Source organism: Marmota flaviventris, chromosome 6 (assembly GCF_047511675.1).
Source record: "Marmota flaviventris isolate mMarFla1 chromosome 6, mMarFla1.hap1, whole genome shotgun sequence".
Lineage (NCBI taxonomy): Eukaryota > Metazoa > Chordata > Mammalia > Rodentia > Sciuridae > Marmota > Marmota flaviventris.
This window is the reverse complement of record NC_092503.1, coordinates 8,630,355-8,655,060: the sequence shown is the minus strand read 5'-3', so window position 1 is coordinate 8,655,060 and position 24,706 is coordinate 8,630,355. Positions and strand designations below refer to the sequence as shown.

The window sequence follows — 24,706 nt, the reverse complement described above, 5'->3', positions numbered from 1 at the left end:
GGCTGGGCTCTGGGGTCTAGTTAGGAATGTGGCTGGTGACTGGGTTGAGGGGCTGCCTGTCTTCTGTTCCCCCTGCGGTTAGCAGGTGGCGCCTGCAGCCTCTGCTCACAGGGGGAATAGGGACTGCACTCAGCTGACAACCACAGACTTTTCTGGTTTCAGATTCCTAAACATGCTTAGACTTTTCTGGAAAATCCTAACACTTTGCACCTTATAAAAATCTATTTCTTTTAATAGGAAGCGTGGCTTTTTATAATAGACTGACAAGGTTGGTTTTTGATATGAGATTTAAAATCCAAATGCCCTTATTATTAGAGAATTTATCTGTTATATTTATCATTTAAAACTATTTTATGTTCTTTATAATTAATCTTTTTACATCTCTGTTCTTAACATAAAAGTAAAAAGTACGAAGTTAAAATTTAGCAACATGGGGCTGGGGCTCAGTGGCAGAGCACAGGCCTCACACCTGTGAAGCACTGGGTTCGATCCTCAGCACCACATAAAAATAAATAAAGATATTGTGTCCATGTATAACTAAAAAATTTTTTTAAAAAATTAGCAACATGTAGGAAAAACAAAAGGAGAGAACACCTGTGTACCTGGAGGTGACTTCTGGTGGAGGTGAGGGAGTTTCCTCCTAGGTGTGTTTTGTTTTTAAAGTTGCTTCCCCACTTTCTATCTCAGTGGAAGACTTATGACCCTGCGTTCTCCAAGCTGGAAATTTGGTTCCGTTTTGTCTTCGTGGTGCTGACCTTCATTGTCACGGTAAGTACCATCTCCTGGTGGGCTGGGGCCAGGTCCTGGCCGGGAAGGATGAGGCTACTTTGTGCAGTTACGATCATCAGAGAGCAGGCTAGAGCTCCAAGACTTGCCATCTAGCAGCCGGCTTGATGCCACTAAAGGTTCCGTGTCTGCCAAGATGCTGACACAGCAAGAACGATGTGGTGTGTTTAGTGAGGATTTCCGTACAGTTAACAGCCATTCAATCACTGATATCCAGGTAAGTGTTGTCATTGTGCAGTGACCATTGCCATCGAAGCTGCCCTATCTGCCTTCTCTGGTGCGGACACAGCACACTCTGGGGCTCTCGTGTGTGAAACATTGGGCTTTTCAGGAATAAGGTCATAGAGAACTAGTTTTAGAAGTGTGGGCTTTTGACTTATTTGGATGCCAGGTGTTTGTCCCACAAATACCCTGTAACTTTGAGGGGGTTTGTCCCACAAATACCCTATAATTTTGAGGGGACACAGTGGCCCCTGGGAACACGGGGTGCCCCAGATAGGGACTGAGAAGCTCTAGGAAGAGGAAGTGAGCTGCGTTTACTGACTGATGCTGACGTGGTGGGAGGGACAGTAGGACGTGTGTCACTCTTTACAGTGGCAGCCCCTCCAGCTGCCACCTGAGGACAGTTGGTACTTTGCAGACTCTCTGTGACGAACAGGATAGAGGGGACTGACCGGCATGTGAGAAGGGGCTGGAGGCAGGCATGGGCCCGAGCATCGGCCAGGAGCTGGACTTAGGGTGCTTGTGCCAGGCCTGGGGCCTCGGGGACTCCCAGGGCTCCCCTGGAGAAGTTCCTAAGTGCAGAGGGCCACGGGCATTTGTATCTGGTTGTAGACTCTCACTGTTTCTTGAGGCCTGCCTTGTGCCTGGACTTCTACTGCCATGGTCGGGCCCAAAGACTGGCACTTGAAGCCCTAAGTGTGCTCCACAAAAAGATGCCGGCCTGGGTGGAGGGAAATGGCCTCAAACTATGAAATATGGATTCCTTGAAAATTATTGGCCTATGTCACATTACAGAAAATTTTTAAAAACTTCAGGCCTAGATGTCACAAGTAGCATAATGTGTCTTAAAGCAGTTTATACTCCTCCTCTGACAAGGGGTTTGACTTTCCTCGGGGAGCCCAGCACCCTCTTTGGAAGCAGACACCATCTGTACAAGTTTCCCTTCCTGGGTGTGTGGCCTTCTGGTAGGCTCCACAGATGTCCCTGTGCCCCGGAGACTCCTGCCAGCTGCCATCTGGGAACGGGCCTGACAGAAGCGGCCTGTCCAGGTGGAGGGAGGGGCTGGTACCCTTTCCTTTGGCAGAGAATTGAAAGCTGCTGTGTTCCTTCTCCCCTGCCTCTTTGAGAATGGCCTGTGGCCCCCCTGCAGCAGTGGTCATTGATGGCCTCCAGGACCTCAGTGGTCCACTCAACCAGGGTGTCACCCAAAGATTCTGGCCTGGTGTCCAGGCCTCTGCAGGGGAGGCTGGCCTGGTGGGGAGGCTGGTGGGCAGATGGCCACGGGCCTCGCTTGGCTTGCAGTGCCTGTTTGCACATTCCCTGCGCAAGTTCTCCATGAGAGACTGGGGCATCGAGCAGAAGTGGATGTCTGTCCTCCTGCCGCTGCTGCTGCTCTACAACGGTAGGTGCCGTTTTTATCTTGGAACTTGCCCTCACATTTAAAGGTGGCAGATGTCTTGGAGGTGGCCTGGTCCCAGAGTCCCCAGAAGCGCCTGTGGGGAGCCCCTGGAGGAACGTGTAGAAGCATGCTCCTGCCCCCAGACGCCGTGTTGCACAGGCTGTGGCAGATGCCTGGCTCTGCAGCCAACAGCGGCTGCTTCCCGGTTAAGACTTGGACGAGCTGCAGGCACAGCAGTCCCAGAGCTCGGCTGAAGCTGCCCACATGGCTGGCTGTCTCTGTCGCTGCTCCAGAGAACATTTACTTCCTGAACTGCAGTGCCTGGAATTCCCGGGCCTGCAGGAGGAGCTGAAGCAGGCCAGACGGCTCTCTGTCGAGAGCTCTGCCGCCATCTGTTCCTGGCTTTTAGGTGTTTTGAAAACAAAATGGCCTTTGGTTTACTACCTTTCCTTTGGCCCTGACCAGGGAGAAAGTGGTGTGGCCTGGCGGGGGTGAGTGCCCTGCTGGGTGCCGGCCACTCTGTGGCCTTCATCGTCTGTCTTTGGCCTTCCAGACCCGTTCTTCCCCCTCTCCTTCCTGGTGAACAGCTGGTTCCCAGGGATGCTGGACGACCTCTTCCAGTCTGTGTTCCTGTGTGCCTTGCTGCTCTTCTGGCTGTGTGTGTACCACGGAATACGGGTCCAGGTGAGCTTCAGAAAGACCTGCCTTTCCTTCCAATCCCTGATGGCAGTCCTTCAGGTGCGAGAAGCCGTGGAACGCTCCCTCAGCCTTGTCGAGTCAGCAGCTTGCATGTCTGTGACCTCATGTGCTCTGTGAGGGTTAGTGCTTTGTTGGAATTATTCTATTTCTTACCTTCTTTTCTTTTTAGGGAGAAAGAAAGTGTCTAACTTTCTATTTGCCTAAGTTCTTCATTGTGGGACTCTTGTGGCTGGCTTCTGTTACACTAGGAATATGGCAAACGTGAGTAATTCTAGTCCGTGTGGAACGTGGTCCTGAGGAGCACTGGCAGAGGCCGGCAGACCTGGGTCTGGCTGTACTTTGTGGTCTCTTCAAAAAGGAATCCTCTCCCTGTGTCTCCCGGGTGGCCGGGTGACTGGGACTGAGGAATCAATTCTGCTCGAATGGGTTAACGAGACACAGAGACACAGGCTGCCGTGGAGATGGAAATGAAAGCCTGAGTCAGTTAGATTTCTCCTTCAGAGAGACCAGGACTGGCTCTGCACTGTCCAGCAGGTCTGTCGGCTCCCGCCTGGCTTGCACTTTTACATTCCAGTCCTTACGCAAGCTCCAGGTTTATCCTTGTTAGTGTCATTGTCCTACTGTAAATGGCACCAAGGCAGAAGCCTGTGTGAAGGCCTGATTCCCAGAGAGGACTGTCCTTGGAGGGGTTCCCTGCAGGGGTGTGGCTTTGTGGCCGGTGGGCCCCACTTTATGACTTCACCCCCGTCTGCCCCACTTACCCGCCTCTGCTTCCCCATCAGTTCCCCTGCCGTTTTCATTTTGAAAAGAAATCTCATGGAAATTCACCTTTTTTTGGCTTTCCTTGTGTTTTCACCTATTGTGTGATGCCCAGGTACGTCATCAAAAACAGCTCTAAACTGACAAGAGAAATGGCAGAGGGGTTTTGTAATAAAACATACTACGTGTCACCATACTGGAGAATGGGGACAGTTAGTAGTGTTGAGTGCTTTTTGAAGGTGAAATATACAATTTAGGATTCCTCATAAATTTAGGATAGCTTTTTATTAAAAATCCTTCATTGTTGGTAGCAAATAGTTTATGTTGATAAGTAAAAATAAAATGGCCAAATAAGAAATAAAAGAAGAGCTCATTAATAATCTATATGTTTAAACATCATTTTTAGAGTTAATGAATTACATGATCCAATGTACCAGTATCGAGTTGACACTGGAAATTTTCAGGTAAGAATTGTTAATGAAGAGTAAGGGAATTTTTTTAAAAAGTCGTGTGTGAAATGACTGAATTTAATAACTTATACTGTTGACGATATCTTGCTAACTGGCTATTTGGGAAGGATTATCTAAAGTTCAGGAGTAGAAAGTTTGGGGAAAGTGAATAATATAAAAAATAAGCTTTTAAAACTGCTTCAGGGACTAGGGCTGCGGCTCAGTGGCAGAGTGCTTGCCTAGCGTGCGTGAGGCACTGGGTTCGATCCTTAGCACCGCATACAAAAGTAAGCAAATAAAATAATGGCGTACGATCCATCTATAACTACCAAAAAAATATATTAAAAATAAAAAAGCTAGTCGGGCATGGTGGTGCATGCCTGTAATCCCAGCAACTTGGGAGACTGAGGCAGAATTATTGTGAGTTCAAAGCCAGCCTCAGCAGATTAGCAAGGTACTTAGCAACTCAGCAAGACCCTGTCTCTAAGTAAAATAGAAGAAAGGGCTGGCGATGGGTCTCAATGGTTAAGTACCCTGGGTTCAATCCCAGGTACCAATAAATAAATAACTGCTTCAACTCCCAGTCTTTGGTTTCTGTTTGAAGTGCCAGGACACATGGAGGGTATGTAAAATTTTAGAATAATTAATAGATATTTCTGCACGTGTTTCTACTCATGGAGGTTTTCATGAGTAGGTAAATGGTGTGGTCAGGGCGTGTCACAGGTGAGCATGAGGTTGCCTGTGTAGTACCCAGTCGCTGCCCTGAAGTTCTTCCCATGTGGGACAGGGGACCAGGAAGTGCTGAAGGCCACTTTCTAGAGTTCCCCATGGCAGAAATGAGCAGCATGGCTCCGCACAGAGCTGCTGCTGCCTTACCTGACCCACAGCATTTGCCGGGGTGGCCTTGCAGGGCTGCCTTTGTGAGGGGGTGAGATCAGTGCTGCCTTATGGAAATGCCTTGGAGAAGGAGGCAGAAGAGTAGTGGGTGGCCATGTGTTGACAAGCTGCACTTGTTTGGAGACCATATGTGTCCCAGAAAATAGTGTATATGTCCAATTCTCAACTGAAATCCAGTGGATGTGGTGCCGAGAGCACTTACGTGCCTGTAAATGGGAGGATTTCTGAAGGTTCCCGAATGGATGCCCCATGAACAATGCCACAGTGCCACAGAACTGGGAAGGAGGGAGAGGCATTTGGGACTGGGGAAGAGGACTGCCATCCACACAGAGGGGAGCGCTGCGGCTGCACCTTGGGGATGAGGGCCTGGGTACAGGGAGATGCTCAGGGCACACTAAGTCCTGGGCTGGGGAAGGCAGTTGCCACTGTGTGAAGCCACAAGGCCAGGCTCTCTGAAAGGTCAGGGCCTCAGAGGAGGTTTTCTAGTTGTGGGGGATGGTCATAGAAGGAACATCAAAGAAGGAGCTGCTCTGACATGTCCCATAGGCAAAATTTGACAGATCCTGGTGACAGGTATTGGAGAATGAAACTCCCAGATACAGATAAAGTAGTATAGTGGTTTGTGCTGCCGTGGTTCTCCCATTTTTTACATCAGAGAGGTGTGTAAGTAAGGGAGGTCCTCTTCCATTTCTTGTCTGTAAAGTGGGACAATAATGCAGTCTACTCTTTAGACAAGAACGTAGAGCGCTGGGCCCAGCAGCGGCTCTCAGAAGATGCAGCTGAGGCCCCTGCCTGGTCCTTCCCTTCCCATCCAGATGGTGGGGAGAGCCACTGCGAGGGCCCATCTGTTCCTGAGACACATAGAGGTCAGAGATTGCTGGGCAGGGGATAGAGACAGCTATCTAGGTACCTTCTATTCTGTAGCTGAGAAAGTAGAGGCCAGACCAGAGCCACACAGGTCCCTCTGGGCAAATCAGAACTGGGTCCCTGCCTACAGTCTAGGTCCCCAGGACATGGCCGTGAGAGGGGGATTCTGGCACAGGGAGGCAGGAAGGGATGGAAGTCCCCACCCAGGGCAGCCTATGACTTGTGGGAAAAGGGCTCAGTGTGGTTGACCACCCTGGAACCTGGCCCTGGCCAGAGGCAGTGATCTTCCCTGCAGCCACCGGGCATAGCTGTCCACCCTCAGAGGGGAGAGCTTTCCCATAGCAGAGCTTCGTGAGTGCGAGCCCTCCACCAGAGGCCTTGAAGAGCTTCCCATTTGGCCCCTCATTTCACAGATGGGAAAACCAAGGTCCAGAGCCTGGGACTTGCCTGAGGACCCTCAGAGTGCAGCCCTGGGTGGTGGTGGGCATGAGCCTCCATCCTCATGAGCAAGGCAGGGCTGCCTCACGCAGGGTGAGGCCAGCAGGGGCCGCCATGGCTTACTGAACCTGCTCTGGCACCAGGCTCCACAGGGCAGCGTGTGTGTCGCTCTGGCTCCTCTGATGGTGAGGCTGGGGGTCCCTGTGGGAGCTGTCTGTTCTCAGGGGTCCCTCCTCTCCTGCATCTGGGGTGGTCTCAGGGCTCCAGGTTCCTCCTAGGCAAGCTGGGCATTGCGGCCTGTAGAGTGCTGCTAGGAGGCAGCCCGGGCGTCCTCGCCAAGCGCCGTCTCCTGTGTTCCAGGGAATGAAGGTCTTCTTCATGGTGGTGGCAGCTGTGTACATCTCATACCTCCTGTTCCTGGTGGTGCGGGCGTGCTCGGAGCTCCGCCACATGCCTTACGTGGGTGAGCACCACTTCAGGGACTGCTCGGTCCCAGTGAGGGGCACACCTGAGGGAGCCTTGGGGCTGCAAGAGGCCCAGTGGGTGACTGGCCATTTGGGGTGGAAGCCAGCACTGGGAGAGCAATGGGGTGGGAAAAGGGCTTGTGGGAAAAGGGCTCAAAACTTGACAGATCCTGGTGACAGGTATTGGAGAATGAAACTCCCAGATTTAGATAAAGTAGTATAGTGGTTAGTGCTGCCGTGGTCTGGTCTGGTCCTATGGTGGGCACCCTCAGCTGAGGTAGGGGTAAGTCACCTGATCGTGGGTCCTTCCCTAGCTGGTCCCCACCAGAGAGGTGTGGCGGGGGCTCACTGGAAGCCAGCTGGCCCTGCTAGCTCAGAGCTGCCTGGGCTGAAAGGCCCTGGTGGGGTGGGGGCTTCTGAGGGGTGGCTCTCCTTTGTTACTGTTTTTGAGATCTGTGTGATAAACAGAATTTGCTAATGGGAGTATTTCTTTTTTTTTTTTTTTTTCAGATCTCAGGTTAAAGTTTTTGACAGCATTGACCTTTGTAGTGCTTGTCATTAGGTAAGATTGTATTTTTTGAACATGGTCACACTGAACTGTATTCCTGTCTCGAGTGTCTGTCTCCCTCTGTGGAGCTCTTCAGGCTCTTTGTGGCTACATAAGTTTTGTTGTGAACGTCCACAGGATGCAGCTCATTAACCTCAGACACTCGCCCCACTTGCTCTGACACCTGCTGGGTGTGCAGCCTGCCATCACCTGTTGGAATTAGAACCTGCCAGGTGACAAGAGGAACACTCCAGACCCTGGCACTTGTGGCACAGCAAGACAGGGCTCAAGCATGCGTTAGCACAGCAGATGTGGTAGAACAGCACAGTGGGTCCCTCAGGGGCAGGAGCCAGGCAGGAGGAGCTCCTGTGCCAGGGAGAAAGGCCGTGCTTGGAGGAGGTCCCCTGCTCCTGGGCAGGAGTTGTTTCTTTGAATAAATTCCAGGTAGTCATTTGTTGTTTAGAGTTTGTCTCTGTCCCCAAATCAAGACTCAGAGTGGGGAGAAATCTGGTTATCTGCATTTCGTTTTTGGTGGTTCGGATGTTGGCCTTTTCTGGATGGGAGCCGCACAGGGGCTCTATGGGCCTGGCCTTTGCCAGGTTTCTAGCTGGCTCTGGGGATCCCAGGCTTGCTGAGGGGAGGACTTGGGGAACCAAGTGGGAGTGCAGCTTGCCCTTAAGGGAACTCTTTGCCATTCAGCATCTGAGTTCACATGGAGAGAGTAGTGCAGGTGTGTTTGAAGTATTAACCCATTTGGCCTCTAACTCCTTACACTGTCATGGCATGTAAGTCCACAGAGGAAGACAGGTGATGACCAAGGGACTGAGTGGCCCAAGGGCCCAGGCAAACAAGGCAGGTGGCTCCTCTAGGTGACAGGGGTAGGGATGGCTCTGAGGAGGTGGAGGGGGCGCCCTGACGTTGAGGGCTGCCTGAGGTGGGAATGAGCTTGGCAGGGGACAGCCCAGCAGCACTGCAGGAGGCTGTGGTGGTCAGGCAGCCTCTGGAGGTCCCAGTGGGCTCTGTAGGCTCCCAGAGGGGTCCAGGTTTTATTTTCAGTGATGAGAAACTCTCGAGGGGTTTGAGCTGGGAATCGGGGGGACTGTTTTTATTAAAACAGGGTGGCTGTGAGCAGGGAGGTAGGTGGGGGAGGTGGGTAGATCAGAGGCTGCCAGGGGAGCCTGATGCCTGACTTCGCTTATTCTACCCCCACAGCTGGCCAGAGGTCAAGCCTTCCTAGATCTGAGACGAAAACAAGAAGTGGGAGATTGTGTGTGTGTAGAAATTTCCATGCTGGAATAGTAGTATGTGTATGTGTGTGTGTGTGTGTGTGTGCGCGTGTGCGCGTGCATGCGTGCGCACGGGCATGTGTGCAGAAGTTTCTATGCTGGAATAGTGTGTGTGTGTGTGTGTGTGTAGAAGTTTCCGTGCTGGAATAGTGCTGCGTATCAGTGGTGAGCACAGAGTTGGATGAAGCTAGTGCCACTTCTGTATTTCACGTAATGTCTCTGCCCCTCTTTTTCAGCATCATCATCCTTTATTTAAGGTTTGGAGCACAAGTGTTGCAAGACAACTTTGTAGCAGAACTGTCAACTCACTACCAGAATTATATCCTTTTGCCTAGAGCAAGGCGCCAGAAAGCCCTCTGAGCATTTGTCCAGCTCTGGCCTCTCTGGAGGAGACACTTCACTCCTGACTTATTCTCAGGAGGCCTTGTGACCTCCTGTGTGCAGTTCATGCTAAGTGGCAGCTCTCACCCTTTGTTTTGTCTTGTGTCAGTCCTGGGAAGGTTGACTTGGTCACTCACCCTCTGCAGGCAGAAAGCTCAGACAAGATAGGACTAAGCCAATACTCGGGGTTAGTCACCATGTGGCAGAACCTGGGTCTGAACCCAGTGCTCTGGAACTGTCCTCTGTACTGTGCAATCTTCCCTCTGCAGCTGAGGGACTCGCAGCCTTGGCTCCAAACCTGAGGTCAGTGTGGATCCGCCACCTTCCCTGCAGCAGAGGGCCCAGGAGGGACTCTAGGGCTGCTGGAGCTTCCTCTCTCCCAGATGTCATTTCTACAGGGTGTGACAATGTGGCAGGTTGGGCCTGTGGATGTAGGAAGGGCTTATAAAATACTTGGACCTCCTTGTATTCTCTCTGTATCCAAGGCCAGTTTCCCCGTCTTCGTTAATGTGGATAATAGGGGTGTGTGTGTGTGTGTGTGTGTGTGTGTGCGCGCGCGCGCGCTTTGTCCCCAGCAGTATGGGGACACTTAAGGAATCAGTGGGGTTTTGTCCGGGGACCACTTTGTCCTTAGAATTAATAATGCATGGCTTTTCAAGTTTTTGACTGAATTCCACACTAAGTTTTTATCAGAGTCTCCAAGGGGCCTGTAGTCCAGAGACAGTTCAGAATGGCCGCTTTGGATTCTGCTTCAGCTCTGCACCTCATGGTTGTGTCTGGAGACCTTGATTCACTTCCTGCCCTTTGCATACATATAACTCAATCCCTCCAGGTCCTTAGTGCAGTGAGAGAACTGCCACCAGATGTGGCCTTGGTGGGCCAGTCCCAGTGATAGGAGAGGTCACGGCTCACCTGTTGTTTCCTAACCTGTGTGAAGTCCTGACATCTGGATTGTGGATTCCCAGGCTGGCTGGTGGTCAGCACTAGAGAGGTCTGGTGTATGGCAGGGGGCAGACTGAAGGCAAAGACACCAGGCGAGGTGTCCTCACAGATTGTTCCTCCCTTGACGAGCACCACCAGCTGAGTTCTTATCTTTCTATGGCTTGTTGAACTTTTATCTCTACACTCTGGCCTTTGTGTATTCTCCATCAAAGAATGCTCTGTATGGTAAGTCACCCTGGGGTCTGGGTCACAGGCACATAACTGAAACAGAAGTGTCCATTGGTGGGCTGGGGATGTGGCTCAAGTGGTAGCGCGCTCGCCTGGCATGCGTGCGGCCCGGGTTTGATCCTCGGCACCACATACAAACAAAGATGTTGTGTCCGCCAGAAACTGAAGGATAAATATTAAGAAAAAAATTCTCTCTCTCTCTCTCTCTCTAAAAAAAAAAAAAAGTGTCCATTGGTTCATGGGCATTTCACTGAAGCTGTCATTCATGGTGCCCTCTCTTTGGTCAGAGAGAGGCAGGCAATTTAAATGGGGAGGCTGAAGTTTTGCCAGAGCGCAGCATATGTCGAGCCTGTGTCCGTCAGCCGTTTGAAATAGTCTGTTGAAGACTGGTGTCATGACTGTTCAAAGCCAAGCAAAAACCTACAAAACCAAAACGTGCCAAAAGCAAAACAAAGCAGCCTCGCCCAGGGAACGAGCTGGGCTGGAGCTGCTGGGATGGACGCCTGTGTTGTGCTGTGCTCAAGGTCGCAGCACCTTGTGGACAGCGTCTCCTTTCAGCTTCTTGGTGACCTTAGGACAAAGGAAGAGAGGAAGCTTGCTGTAGGTCCAGGACAGGGTGGGAACAAATAGGGCAGAGCCACATCTCCAGGAGCCCATTTCCCATCTCCCGCTACCTGTGTAGACCTAGAACCGTGAGCAGGAAGAGATCACGTGTGTGGCGCCTGCCTTTGCCTACTCTTCTAGAGGCACTCACTGGGCCTGCACAATGCCCCTGCCAGGTGGCTCTGCCAGCCATCTTGTAGCTGAGAAAAGAGACTCATGCGGAGATCTGCTCAGGTTCACACACAAACACAGGACTGGGCCTGGGCTCTGGCTCCTCAGACTTCTCTCTGGGCTAATAACAAATTGCTAAAGACTAAAAAGGCTTTTTTGGTTTTCAGAGTCCCAGCTGAAAGACAATCCTGCCTTTTCCATGCTGAATGACTCTGATGATGATGTGATTTATGGGTAAGTCACTGTCCTCTGAAGGCCATCTCAGGAGCATCCCCATCTGGCTTTGTAGTTATTAGTCTAAAATTCCATTCGGGGTGTTAGGAAGTCACCTGGCTTTCTGTTTCCACATGGTCCGAGCTTAGATTTAGCAGTGCCTCTTTGTGCAGAAGGCTGGCAGTGCATGGTGGGCCAGGAGGAAAGGGGCTCAGTGGTGAGGAGTGGCAGGAGAGGTGGTGATGGAACACCAGAGGGAAGCTGTGCAGTGGGTTCTTCCAGAACAATGAGGTCATGAGCTCTCCAGGTAGAATGGTCAAAGGTCTCTTTCCCGACAGGAGTGACTATGAAGAAATGCCCCTGCAGAACGGCCAGGCCATCCGGGCCAAGTACAAGGAGGAGTCTGACAGCGACTGAGCTCCAGGCAGTGGGCAGGGCAGCCAGAGGCCGGCCGCCTTCCTTCAGTGACCATGTCCTGGCCTCCCCTCGACCTGCTTATGTTCAGACTTTCTTATAAGCAAGGTTCCCTGTTCCTTATTTGTTTACATATTTGTAAAAGAAAAACCAAACCTTGAGAGAAAATTTATATGTTGGGTCACATATGCTCCTTATATGGGAAAAGGCTGATAAAAAGCAGAAAAAGCCAAATCCTTTCTACAGATTTCAGATGGGAGAGCATGTTTTCAGTGGTGAGAGATTACCCATTTTTAGTAGTTACGCACTTTGTTTTTTAAAATAATTCAGTAATTTTGAGCCATGGGAAACCTTCCTCTTCCTTCCCTCTCTTTCCTATGGTACCTTTTTTTTTTTCTTTTAACTTAAAGTGAAGCCTGTTTCTGTGGCCACTCAGCTGGGCAGTCCTTCCCTGGGCAGTGGTCAGGGCCCTCGATTCCCCAGACCCTGGAACCTTCACATCTACTGCATTGGGTAAGCCATGTATAGCACATCTCACTGAGGAAAGGCAGGGGCCAGGCTCCAGCCCTTCACTGCCACTGAAGCAGAGGTGACAGTGACAACAGAAGTGAGTTCTGAGGAGCTCTGATAAGCTGAATGAGAAAGGACAGTTGCAGGTCACCAGCTCTGCGGGCGAGGTTCTGTGCCATGGTGCTTTCCCAGGGTGTGTGCGCACACTGTACAGACGTGAAGATGGGCGGATATCCCTGTGGTCGGGGTAGACAGCAGGGTAGCCCTTCTTGTTCTAATAAATAGTTTCTGCAACTTAGTTGAACATGAAGCCCCACAGAGCTTTATTTTTTTAAATAAAAGCTACATGAATGATTGTTATATTATAGACTCTTTATTGCCAAAAAGTTTTTCAGTTTCCTCTTTGGGAACTAGATGAAAAGAAAGTAAGAGATTTTAAATGGCTATGGAAACACATCTTTGGGTAGAGGTAGCTTGTTTGGAAGTCACTCCCTGTGCTCCAGTGAGTCTCACAGTGGCCATGTGAGCAGATACATTGCCCCATGGAAAATAGACATCTCTGGTGCTGGCAAAGCTTGGGCATCAGAGGTCCTTTTCCTTTCTGTCAGAGACAGTTGATGTTCCCTTGCTCCTCCCTAGCCACACACAGTTATGTCTGTTAACATGTGATAACTATGACCATCCCCCATCTGCTGCCGTCTTGGCCAACACAGAGGCCCAGAAGTGGCTCGTCCCGCTCTCCAGGCAGCACCTACGGTCCCTTCATCTATGCACCAACTCTCATATTTCCATCCAGAGCCACAGGTGACAGTCCACCTCAGGTGGTACTAGGACCTGAGAGATGCTTGAAGGACACTATGCTTTATGACTTCCTTTTTAAACTTTAATGATAATGTACTTTATGGATTTTATTTACATTTGTTTTTAAACACCTTGTATATATGAATGTTTGAAAACAATTATTGCAAGGGTAATTCAAGTTTACATGATTTTTACATCTGCAATGCTGTGATGACTTTTTGATTCTGTATATTGAAATGTTTGTTACCAAATTTTACAATTCCTACTGAGACTACTCCAACTATAATTTTATGTATATTGATAAAGACTGACTTGTGCTGATTAACATATTATGTAATGTAGTTTATGTTTTAATCATTATAAAAGGATTGTCCATGATTTGGAATGCTGTTATCAGTAAATGTAAGATACTGAGGTTTAGCCATAGACAGAACTTTTTTAGTCTTGTCTTTGTCATGTAGTGATTATAAACTGATGGCTAATATTGTCACACACTGATTCTTCATAGCATCAATGAAAGAAAGTATGGGAGTATTTTTTTGTTGGAAACAAGAAAAATATTAGTACTTATGGAAAAATGGTTGCTTATTAAATCTTGCATTTTTTAATTTTGCTTCCCTGGGTGTTATAGATATTGACACATTATATATTCCATGTAAAAATTTGCTTATAAATTACTAAGCATGTAGAATATGTGCCATAGGTATTAGGTTAAAACACTAAATTCTGACAGAAACTTTTGATAGTAACAAAATTGTTTTTCTAAGAGGATAGTAAAGTTTTGCAACCTTAAATTATAAATGGGCTGACTTTAATGCTTTCATGATAATGGATTAAATAACATCGTCTCTGGGATATTTTTTTATATTGGTCCAGTCCAGGGGAACTTGGAAGATGAACAGAGCTATTTCCTGGTTTCCCTAGGGAAAGCTTCATTATCCACATGGATAACAGATCTGCTTGATTTATTATTAAATCATTCCAGCAGCGAAGTGGTGCCATTCTCTTTCTAGAGAAGGGGATATATGAACTATATTAAAGGTTTATAAGGTGATGACTATACATAATTATAGACTTCAGTAAGTTAGAAAAATTGTGTAAACTCAGCGCATTAGCTGGACAGGTTACAAGACAAATGTCACCAGCCTCAAGTGTTTGATGAACTGTTTATTGACGGCATAGTTATGATAAAGGTTATAATGTGGCCAGTACCTTATTTCCTGAATCATTTTCACAGGAAAAATATACCCACAAAAGGGATCATTAAAAGAGACTACTCCATGAACATTTGTTAAAGATTAGATAAAGATACTAAGGTGTATTTGTGTATTTTGAGGGTTTCAGAAACCAGTTGCCTTAGAGATTAGATTTGGGGGGGGGTGAAAAAAGAAAATACAAGTCTTTTCTTCAGGCCAAAGGAAAACTTTTCTTCAGGCCAAAAATCTGTGACATCCTGTTGAGCAGTTTATCTTGTCTTGGGGTTTTGGATGCACTGTTGTGATATACACTATGAAAGGGTTTTCTGCTACTGAAAACTTCCTTTTTACAGAAAACAAACAAACAAACAAACAAACCTGTAAATATTTGTAAAAATGAAACACTGAACTTTTAAGGTTTAGATTTTGGAACTGTCAGTGGAGCACAGTGCTCCTGGCCACCTGATCAGAGTGGATGTAATCAATCAGGCAAATGTCAATAAATGTTTATTTATGGCAAACGTACTATTTGGGAATGGCCTTATTCTGTTTAATTTATTTTTAGCTTTCAATCCTTATATGTATCTTGATTGTTTGCTGTTTTAGACATGTTTGGCCTTTTAGACATGAGTGTTTTAGTACAAGGGCTTCCGAGACAAGAATGGGGCCTCCCCTCCCCCCCCCCCCCCCGCCCCATTTCAGGAGGTAGACACAACAGTGTTACAATTACCATATCTGACTATTACCACATCTGCTGTGGCCTGTGGGAGACCTATGAAAAGGACAATGGACACCTGGGCTTTGGGCACACCATTCTACTTACTTAGACATATGACTTTAAAATCATATATTGGCTTAGCTGCATAATTGCTGTGGACACAAAGTGACCAACTGTGAAAGCATTTTGTAAGCCCTCAAGTACTAAAACACTCTGTGATTGCTACTGAAAAATAACATGGGAGTAAAGCTGTAACGACACAGCTTTGAGCCAGGTGTCTGGCTTGCCCACCTCTCTCTCAACTTCCAGAAGCTGGCAACTTAGGAATAAGGGATGTGATGTTTGCGGAAGATCTAACCAGAATCCAGCAGCACTGTCAGCATCCTGGTCCAGTGGGTGAAAGCAACAAATCCTCCTCCTGGGGAGGACCAAAGTACAGAAGCAATTGTTTTATTGATGCACCAAGGCATTTTATTTGTATGTCTCAAATCCCTAGAAAAAGAACCCCAGGACTTTCCCTCCTGTTTTCGTCATCTTGGTCCATGCCAGCGGAAGTTTTCAGTCCAGTGAACTGAAACCGACAAGGTGGCTGGAGATCTTCTCCCTTTTCCTAGATAATTTGGGGCTTGTCACTGCCTGCTTGATTAACCTGCCTGTGAACATCAGTGATTTCGAGTTCACCAATGGACTCACACTTGATGGTCATAGTAAGTAACCAGTGGCTAACCTTGGATCCCAGCCTACCAAGAACCTGGCCTCACCTCTCTTCCCAGCTCTGCTCTTGGGAGCACCGCCAAAACATTCAGTGCACTCTCAGGGTGGCAGAAGAGCAGAAGGCAACTTTCCTTTTGTGAGTCTTACAGATTTCTGAAGGCACTAACCCAGTATGAAGAATTTGTGACAATAATATAACTATGAAAAACAAACAGACTTGAAATTTGAATAATTTATTATTCTAACAAAAGTATAAAGTATGGAAAATTAGTGTATTTGAATCATTTCAGAGAGTAAAGAGTTTCCCACTAGCAGATTTCAGTTTTTAGCACCTTTGAAAAGAAACAGAGTTAAGACAAGTGGCAATACAAACTCCAGTCTGCCTACAGAATTATTCATCTGACTTCGGATATGCAGTTTATATAACAGTGCAGTCATTTGGTTTATTTGTCTACGTTTTGAGAGTGCTACAAAACATAAGAGAAAGGTGTTCACTGAATTCATGGTGGGTTAGAAAATAGAAAAGAAATGTTGAGACAAAAGAGGTCAGAGGCTGGACAAAGAGGTCAGATGGACAGTCCAAAGGCGCTGACAATGCAGTACATGGTCTTGTTCTCCCATCGCACAGTGCAGCTCCCTGATTGGTGGGGGGAGAGAAAGATCAGCACTGAGAATGAGGAAACTAGGGGGGCCATTACTCCAGTACCCACCTCCTTATGGTACACAGATAAAGAAGGCTGGCAAATCTCCATAACAGGTAAGATAACTTGCAAAGTTATGCCTTTGAAGACACAACACACCCAAGCACACAGTTCATAAATCACTCCTATAATATATATTATTTTAAATAATATATATATCAGCATGGTCCAAGCAGGTACTTGAAATTTTTTCAAGGAAAAGGCACAACATGACCTCACCAATGTGGTTGAAAAATCATACCATCAGTAGAGCTGTCCCAGAAGCAGGAACTTGCCGTGTGTAACCCAGCTCCATTCTTTTGCATAATTACACAGGTCACTTAAATTAAAACAAAGAGTTATTAGAAAAATCTTGGCAACATAAATTTCATTTTGCCCACTTTTAATGTATGTACATAGATCATGTGATTGATGTTCATAGTAAAAGTGATAGGGGTAGACTGCTTTGTCCTACTCTCTTTTGACAAATTACATCTCTCTTTTAAATATTTATTTTTTTTAGTTATAGGTGGACACAATATCTTTATTTTATTTATTTTTTATGTGGTGCCGAGGATCGACCCATTGCCTCCTGTATGGTAGGCAAGTGCTCTACCTCTGAGCCACAACCCCAGCTCCATACTTCTCTTCTTTTACAACATAACTTGTTCTAAAAGTTTCCAGACAGATGTACACCCTGGAATTGTACCAGCAGCCAAACAGGCCAGTGACCTATTATGAGGAACTTTCTTTGAAGTTAGGCACTAAATTGCCAAGCTACCTCTCTTTTCTGGCACTGGGCACACCTCTGATCAGTATTTAAAGAACCACCAACAAATATTTGAGAAACAAAAGTCTATTACCGATATATTTAAACGGTTTTCCCAGCTTGGTGAGTTGGCTTAAGGTTTGTTCTACGACATTTGTAGTCCACTGGTTGACTTTGCTGTGCTGGTAAGCATTACCGCCGATGGCACTTTCTATAGCCTAGAGAACAAAGCACAAGGAGTCACAGCTAAAGAATGCCCCAAACACGTTCCAGTTAGTAACCACAACAGACCATTCTAGGAGCTAATGAAATAATATTTATGTAAAATGCAAGTTTATTCTTAATTACAAGGATTCATTCATTTATAGGGCTAAAGAACAGCCCTTACATGTCAAAACTTAAACATTTGCGACGACATTGTTTATTTTGAACCTCCCTCTTCTGCGCTCTGTTCTTCTAGGGCTATTCTAGGATAGGGCCCACTGTCCCTGCTCCTGCTAGTAAGCTTACTGCTATGAGATTCCCGTCCTATGGCTTTCTGGGTTCTTCCCTGTCAGCTCCCTTTCACACTGGCCCATGTGCCTTTCTAATCTGTTGGGCTAGAAACCAGAAACCTGAGTTTCTTTGACAGTTACGACCTAAAATAAAAGTAACATTCAGTGAGGGCCATGTTCCATCCTCAGACATACAGAGAGAGCCAACAGTCCAAGGCTTGCAATGCAGGTGGTGGTGAAACAGCAGGGTTACGTGGCCAGCGACCCTGCTTCTGAGGAATAAAAACCTACAAAGGGTCACAACCTGATTCCGCCTCCAACTCTTCCTATCTATCCACGGCTCTATCTATCTATCTATCTTCCTATCTATCCAGTTGCTAACACAGCTCCTGGTTCCTCATCCACTGCCATGTCTGCTCCACCTAGCTCAGAGCATGTGGGGGTCCAGCAGTTCTGCTTTAGGGGGACTAGGGCATTATAGACCTGGAAACTGTCAAAAAAGGGAAGACATTGTTCAAGTCAAACCTCTAAATCTGGCAACTCTCTACACACACTCTGAAATTCACTTTTTCAGGGACGGGGAAAACCCCTCCTTCAGGTTTGGACCTGTCCAAATTATAACTTCTCATTATTTAAAACAGCTTAAATAGAGAATGAACCTGTTACCAGGGGAAAAATGCCACTGAGGCCAGTGATACACTGGCCATATTCACCCCAGGCTTCTTTGTGGGGTGGTGACGTAAACTTTACATTGTTCCTGCTCCCTAGTGAGCAAGTCAAAGTTAATTCAAGAAACAAGGAGGCAACATTAGAACCTAACAAGCCTCCACTTTTCCCAGTTCCAGTCTAATTTACACCTTCCTGCTCCCACCTGTCAGACATGAAACAGTGAAAAACAAATTGTTAAAGACCCCACGAAGAATCCAGAAAATCATGCCTGATGTTAAATAATGTATATAGTAAAAGAGAAAATCACTTTGCATTTGGATACTTTTCACAAAAACAGGTTGTGGTTCTTTATTACTCCAGCATTAGTCGATAATTTGCATTAGCAGTAAATTATCATATGAACCCTTAAATGGTACCCTTTTAGTTAGATTACTGAATGACTTTCCCTTAGCCAGTGGCTCAACATCTGTGCTCCATCTTACCTAGGCAGGAAGTGACTAGGAAAACCTTTTTGATTTCATTACTGCCCCAAGAGTCCCCAGCTCTGCACCCTGCCACCCCTTCTCACACTCCATGCTCAGCCCCCTCCACTGGAGCTTCTGCACACGCTGTCAGAGCCCAGAGGTGGTGTTCCCATTTTTCCACTGTGTTAACCCCAATTTAGGTTGAATCCCCTTGTAAATGCTCTCACAGCACCAAGTCCTGTGGCACTTCCACACAGCAAATGCAAGCTCACATGTCCCAGCACAAGTATCTGATAAGCCGTCCCCCCACTGCAAACTCCAGGAGGGTGGGTCAGTCCCTGGCTGCTCCCTCCACGTGTACTTCTCATGAATGAAGGCAGTTCAACATCCCTTTTGTGTCTCATCCTCCTCATCCTCTAAGGGAGAGACTATGCTGCATAACAATAATGTGGGTAGTTTAGGAACGTAAGAAAAATAACTAAGCCCCAACCACATCACCAGTTCCTAACTCAAAGTTGTTAAATTTCCTTTACATTCACTCCCATTAAACACTAGAAATAATTATTTGTATGCCATGAATTTTCTATGCTAAAAGGTCATAGAACTTAGCCTTGGTAACATTTAATAATATGCCACATAAAATTTCCTGATTAATACATATAATTTACACAATATAGGAATAATTCTGATCTAAGAAAAATGTTATTTGAAATGCCAGAACACACAGGCTCAATAACTGCTGAAAATATTTCCAAGTATTTAACTTATATAGTGTTTTCATTCATAAAAGTCATTAATCAAATGCTTAAAAAGAAAGCATTTCTCCTCTTACCTCTTTGACAATGTTGCTCACTTCATCAACAACAAAAGCAGTCTGTGAGGGAAGAAAACTTAGATAAGTTTGATTTATTCAAAAGATGTTTCTATTGCATCAATAAATGCAAATTTAAGTAACAAAATATAGAAATGAAGATTTTAGAAGTTATCTCACCTAGCCTGTTCACTTTACTGTGGAATGCATTACAAGGAGACTCAAACATTAAGTGGTCCTTGAGCATCACAGAGCCAGTGACTGCAGCTGCAGGACTAGAACACATGTATATAATTTAAAGGTTCTGTTGCTGTTGTTTGTTATAATCATGCTACAATCTCAGATCCCGCTTTAAGTTTGATCTAGAATTTGATCTCTTCTCCCATTCAGTTGGCTGGTAGGATCATTAACCAGTATAGATGGTTACTGCTCAATTTTTAAAAATATCTTTATTTTATTTTTATGTGGTGCTGAGGATTGAACCAGTGGCTCATGTGCACCAGGCAGATGCTCTACCACTTAGCCACAGCCTCAGCCCAACTACTCAATTTTTATATAAATTAATTGATGCAACTTAAGCAAGCCATTTAAAAGATGTAATTCTCTCTTCCCTAATGTAAACTGATTAGGAGGCCTAAAACTCAGAGGTTGGTTTTATTTTTTTAAAGCCACTATTAACCATAAAATTTAAAATGATGGCACTATCTCTGGATAATGATTTTTCTGAATGCTGTACCACTTCACAACCAGCTGACTGAGGAGGTGGGCTGTCAGCAGCAATCTAGTCCAAAAGTATAATTTCCTTTTCACATATGGCAGATTCATAGTTACAGGTCATCCTGAAAATAACATCAGTCAGGAACCTGCCTGCCAAGGTGCTTCCTCACAGGAGAATGAGCAGTTAAAGTTACTGTTGAGTCCTAGGAACAGTACTTAGTTCTGGATATGCCTCCTAGAGGACAGCCCCAGGGACCCTCAGTCAGAGTGCTTGGCCGGTGGAGTAAGAACATCCAGCTCTGCTGTGGCAAGGAGTTTTCCTCCCTGACTGCCTGGTGACCATTTGGGCTCTGCCCTGTTCTAGTGATGTCTCTTTCTTTTCACTAGAAATAAGAGCTGGTTGCCCAAAGTGTATCTTTGCTATACTCAGGAGAAGTCAGACTTGGAAACAAAACCCAATCACACCAAGTTAATGAAGATGTGCAGTATCTTAGAGATTAAAACATTTCTGGAAGTTTAAAGGACCCTTCCAAGAGATTACAGTGATCCTAACCATAAAATAAAGTCCTGTATAATTTTAGAAAAGGTTAAAGTATGCCAAGGGTAGAGGAGATTTTAATGAACTTTTAGTGGAAAGTAGAGCAGTTGTATTGAATCCATTGGACAGTTTCAACTTATATAGAAAAATGAATGAGTTAGGAGTAGAATCCACATGAAGTTAGAGGAATGCAGAAAAGGCTTCTTGAAAGGCTGGTAGGACTAGAATGGCCAATTTAGTAAACACCAAGACGAACCCAAGACAGTCACGGTCTCATCCAACTAGGTGCTCCCCTTCATTTTACAGACATGCCACTGCACTCTGAAATAATGAAGCCACCTCACTATGAAAGCCAGAATTAGAATGCATTATTAAGGGTTTCTTCACAGTACCCCCCCCTTTAAAAGGTTTATCAATGTTATTATTATACAAGCCATTTTCCAATCCTATATTAGTTGGTGGTTTACAGGGAAAAGCTTCTTTGCTCATGGCTTCTAAACCCTGGCTGCTTAGGATTATCTACTTGGTTGCTGACCAACATTCAAACACTGATGGCATTGCTTTAAAAGTTACTGCCAGGAAATCAGATGTAACAAACTCTAGGCTCAGTCCTTAAGTCTTATTTACCTATCAAAACATTCCTGGTTGAAATGTTGAAAAATGACAAAATACCAAACCTTACCAAATTCATGTTTTTATTTTTGATAGGCTGCATAAAACATAAAGCTCTATTTGAATTTCAGCAAGGATTATTTGGCAAGAAGAAATAAGCAACTATTCTATCCGCTTTTTCCTGAATGCTTGTCAGCTTGAAGAAAAGCCATCACAGCAGCACACCTTACAATGACTACTGCGTGGCAAACGATGGTGTGCTTTGACCCTCCTTCTTGGGGGAGGAAGAGACTCCCCCCCACACACACAAGAATGGGCTATTTTATTAACCTCTCAAACTCATACCATAATGGAACGTACTCCTTTGCGGCGGCCTGGGTGGGAGTGAGCGCTGCACCGCAGGACCAGGAGCGGTGCGGAACTGAGACAAAGGCAGGTTCTCCTATTTGCACGGGTGCATCTGGCAGGCAGCCTGGACACCAGTCCCTGACTGAAGGGCCTGGGAGGTGGCCCTGTGCGCCCCTGTCACACACTCAGGACACCCTGGCGTCCGCTACAATGCCAAGCTCCAGTCTTCCAGCCTCGACCGGAGCGCTCCCGGGGCCAGGCTGCGGAAGACAGGGCCGAGCGAAGTCGGGCTCCCGGAGGCGCCAGGACGCTCCCTCGGCGGCCCTGGGCGCCGGCCGCGCGGGAAGGAGTCGGAGTCCCGGCCTCCCGCGCCCCTCCCCACCAGGCAACGGCGGTGGAGCCGGTGCAGGTTGCGGCGGGGCGGCACCGGCGCTCGTCAGCCTCCGGCAGGGGAGGGACGGCCACAGCCCGGCGAGCCGCCGGAGAAACTTAGCCAGGACTCCCCAGGCAGGACCGCGCCACCACGCCCAGGGATCTGGGCCTCCACCCTCCAGTCGCCCCCCGGGCGCTTACCTCCTCGGCAGCCTGGAAGTCTTCCATCTTTCCTCCAGCTCGTCGCCTCCGCCGCCTTGAGTACAGCGGACTGCGCAGGCCCACTCAAGCCACGCCCACGCCCGCCGACGCCTGCGTCCGCCCGCTCCGGCCACGCCCATTCTGGCGCCAGGGCCCCGCCCACGTGTCACACCCACCACGCCGACCCACGCCCACGCCCTACGTCGGGCCCCGCCCCTCCCAGCGCGGCGCGGGCTTGAGTGAGGTCTGAGCCACCTGCTGGACCCGCCGCTGGGGGCCGGTCAGTCCTTCGGGACGTGATGGTTTCCACGCGAACCGGTCAGGGTAGCCTAGCAGCTCACTAAACTGCAGCAACTGGAGCCAAACAAATGTACAAAAGCAAGTCAGGGAGGGGAAGCGTCGCCGTGGCGCCCGCTCCAGCTCGTTCTGTGTGAATTAATTGGAGCTTTCAAACGGGCCCAGACAACTAGCAGTAGACTGTAAAGTGACTTCTGAAGGTAAGGCGTACTGTGAGAGGTTGGTCACCGTCCCTTGGGAACCTAGGATTAGGATAGTCGTCTGAACAAAACCTTGGAGAGGTGAATTCCCATATCCAGTAAATGAGAATTTTTCCTCTAGGTACCGTGTGAAAAAAACACTGTAAGTGGAGAATTTTGTGAAATGCAGCACGCTCCCTGGCTTCCTTAGCCTTAGTGAACTAGATGCAGACCTGACGTGTCCAGAGGCCTCTGTGGAGATGAGCAATGTCACCGAGCTCTACAGGGCTGGGTGTGCGCCTACCGCATGTACCCCAGGCTTGGACTTTTGACTTTGGAGGCTGCTTGTTCTGGTTTAACCAAGCACTTGAAGTTGAATGGTCACTCCTTACTTCTCCAAAGCCCTGCTGCTGGAACCCACTAACCGTCCTCCTGAGAAGAGCTGAAAATAAAGATCCCAGGGACTTGGTAGACTAGGCTCCAGATCCCCATGCTGTCCTCCAGCAGCCCTGCTTCTACACTGTGTACTCCTGACTATTGCTCAAGGTTGGCATCTCTCGCTTAGAGTGCGTGTCCATTGACTGACTGACTGTAACCTGAGTGGTCTATCAGGATCTTAGTAGAGCCCTTCAGAGGGAACCTAACCTTTCCAAAGAAACTTCCATCCTCTCTCCCACTTTGCCTTGCCATGAGTCAATGATTTCAAGAATGTTGATAATCTACAGACTTACTCATGGTGGTCTCCACGTGATTAAGTCTTATCAGGTCTTAGCTCAAAATTACCTCAACAGGCCTTTCTGACCACTCCATTTAAGGAAACAAATTGTGTCTACCTCTGTGTCCTTTGCCTTTCCTTCTTAGAACTCCTCTCACTTTTGTTTTCTCTCCATGTGGAATCTAACTTCCATGGAGCAAAATTCATTTTATCCACTAATGTATCTCCTTCCCCTGACATTGTGCCTGGTCCATAGTAGGTGCACAATTAAAACTAAATGAATAAATAACGAATAAATGAATTACCCAGAGATATTTGCTCTGCCTCAGACCCAAATGAAGAGAACTGGGGAATGCAGTGCCTTCTTGTTGGACTCAGAGAACTTCAAGAGGAGGGCAGAACTGAGACAGACCCAAGACTGTTCTGCCCTGGGCAAGTGATCTGAGCAAGGAGACCTGCTGGACAGGTTGCTTCTGAACTTTATTTTACCTTGTAAGTACTCTTCTTTTACCTGGCTTCAACTCACCTGATTCAGTGTTTCAGTCTTGTACCTCGGTCTACATGCGATTTTTATTCTGACATTCCTTTGTCTTCCTGCCATTCCCAGAGTCACCTGAGATCCCCTTTTCAGTGTCCATTTCTGTGCACCTGGTTCCAGGTCTCCTCCCCACCATGGTTCTGATGCAAACAAGGGACTTTGAACTCTCCCCTTATTTTCTTCTGCTACTTTGTTGTGGGCCTTGAGTTCTACTGGCCAAGTACCTTAGAGTTATGTGCAAAGCAAGAGTAAAGAGATTCTGAGCAAACATCCTCAATCAAAGAGTATGGAGTTGGTGGAGTTGGAGGCCCTTTTCATTTTCTTCACAGCCTTGTAGAACACCCCTCCCCCCACCCCACTGCAGTGAGACAGGGTCTTGCTAAGTTCCCTAGGCTGGCCTCAAACTCAATCACCTTCCTCAGCCTCCCGAGTAGCTAGGTTTACAGGTGCCACTCACACCTGACTCTAGAAACTTACACATTCAAATGAAGTTCCTAAACAGCTGCTGTAATAGGGCATTGTTAATGTATATATCTTCAGCATTGTTGTAACTAAAGCTCACCAGCATGCACATACATCAACAGAAAGCATGTACGTG

General features: G+C 47.2%; 2 protein-coding genes across 2 annotated transcripts in view; one reads left to right on the top strand and one right to left on the bottom strand.

Annotated features, from left to right (window-relative positions):
• The window catches only part of Tmem181 (transmembrane protein 181), a 37,329-nt gene extending 24,694 nt beyond the window's left edge, over positions 1 to 12,635 (top strand). Inside the window, exons 7-17 of the mRNA XM_027939518.2 lie at positions 688 to 768; positions 2,311 to 2,410; positions 2,961 to 3,091; positions 3,276 to 3,367; positions 4,272 to 4,329; positions 6,877 to 6,979; positions 7,491 to 7,542; positions 9,050 to 9,132; positions 10,272 to 10,361; positions 11,306 to 11,372; positions 11,690 to 12,635. Of these exons, the coding sequence (XP_027795319.1) occupies positions 688 to 768; positions 2,311 to 2,410; positions 2,961 to 3,091; positions 3,276 to 3,367; positions 4,272 to 4,329; positions 6,877 to 6,979; positions 7,491 to 7,542; positions 9,050 to 9,132; positions 10,272 to 10,361; positions 11,306 to 11,372; positions 11,690 to 11,768 (936 nt within the window). The 3' untranslated portion in view covers positions 11,769 to 12,635. The remainder of the gene's footprint in view (positions 1 to 687; positions 769 to 2,310; positions 2,411 to 2,960; positions 3,092 to 3,275; positions 3,368 to 4,271; positions 4,330 to 6,876; positions 6,980 to 7,490; positions 7,543 to 9,049; positions 9,133 to 10,271; positions 10,362 to 11,305; positions 11,373 to 11,689) is intronic.
• Positions 12,636 to 15,921: 3,286 nt separating this feature from the next.
• Dynlt1 (dynein light chain Tctex-type 1) lies at positions 15,922 to 22,473 on the bottom strand. Its single transcript, XM_027939550.2, has 5 exons — positions 22,380 to 22,473; positions 19,613 to 19,654; positions 17,248 to 17,371; positions 16,647 to 16,724; positions 15,922 to 16,341 (listed from the first exon to the last, which is right to left on the bottom strand). The coding sequence occupies exons 1-5, from the start codon at positions 22,404 to 22,406 to the stop codon at positions 16,271 to 16,273; spliced, it is 342 nt and encodes a 113-aa protein (XP_027795351.1). The 5' UTR covers positions 22,407 to 22,473; the 3' UTR covers positions 15,922 to 16,270.
• Positions 22,474 to 24,706: the final 2,233 nt, after the last annotated feature.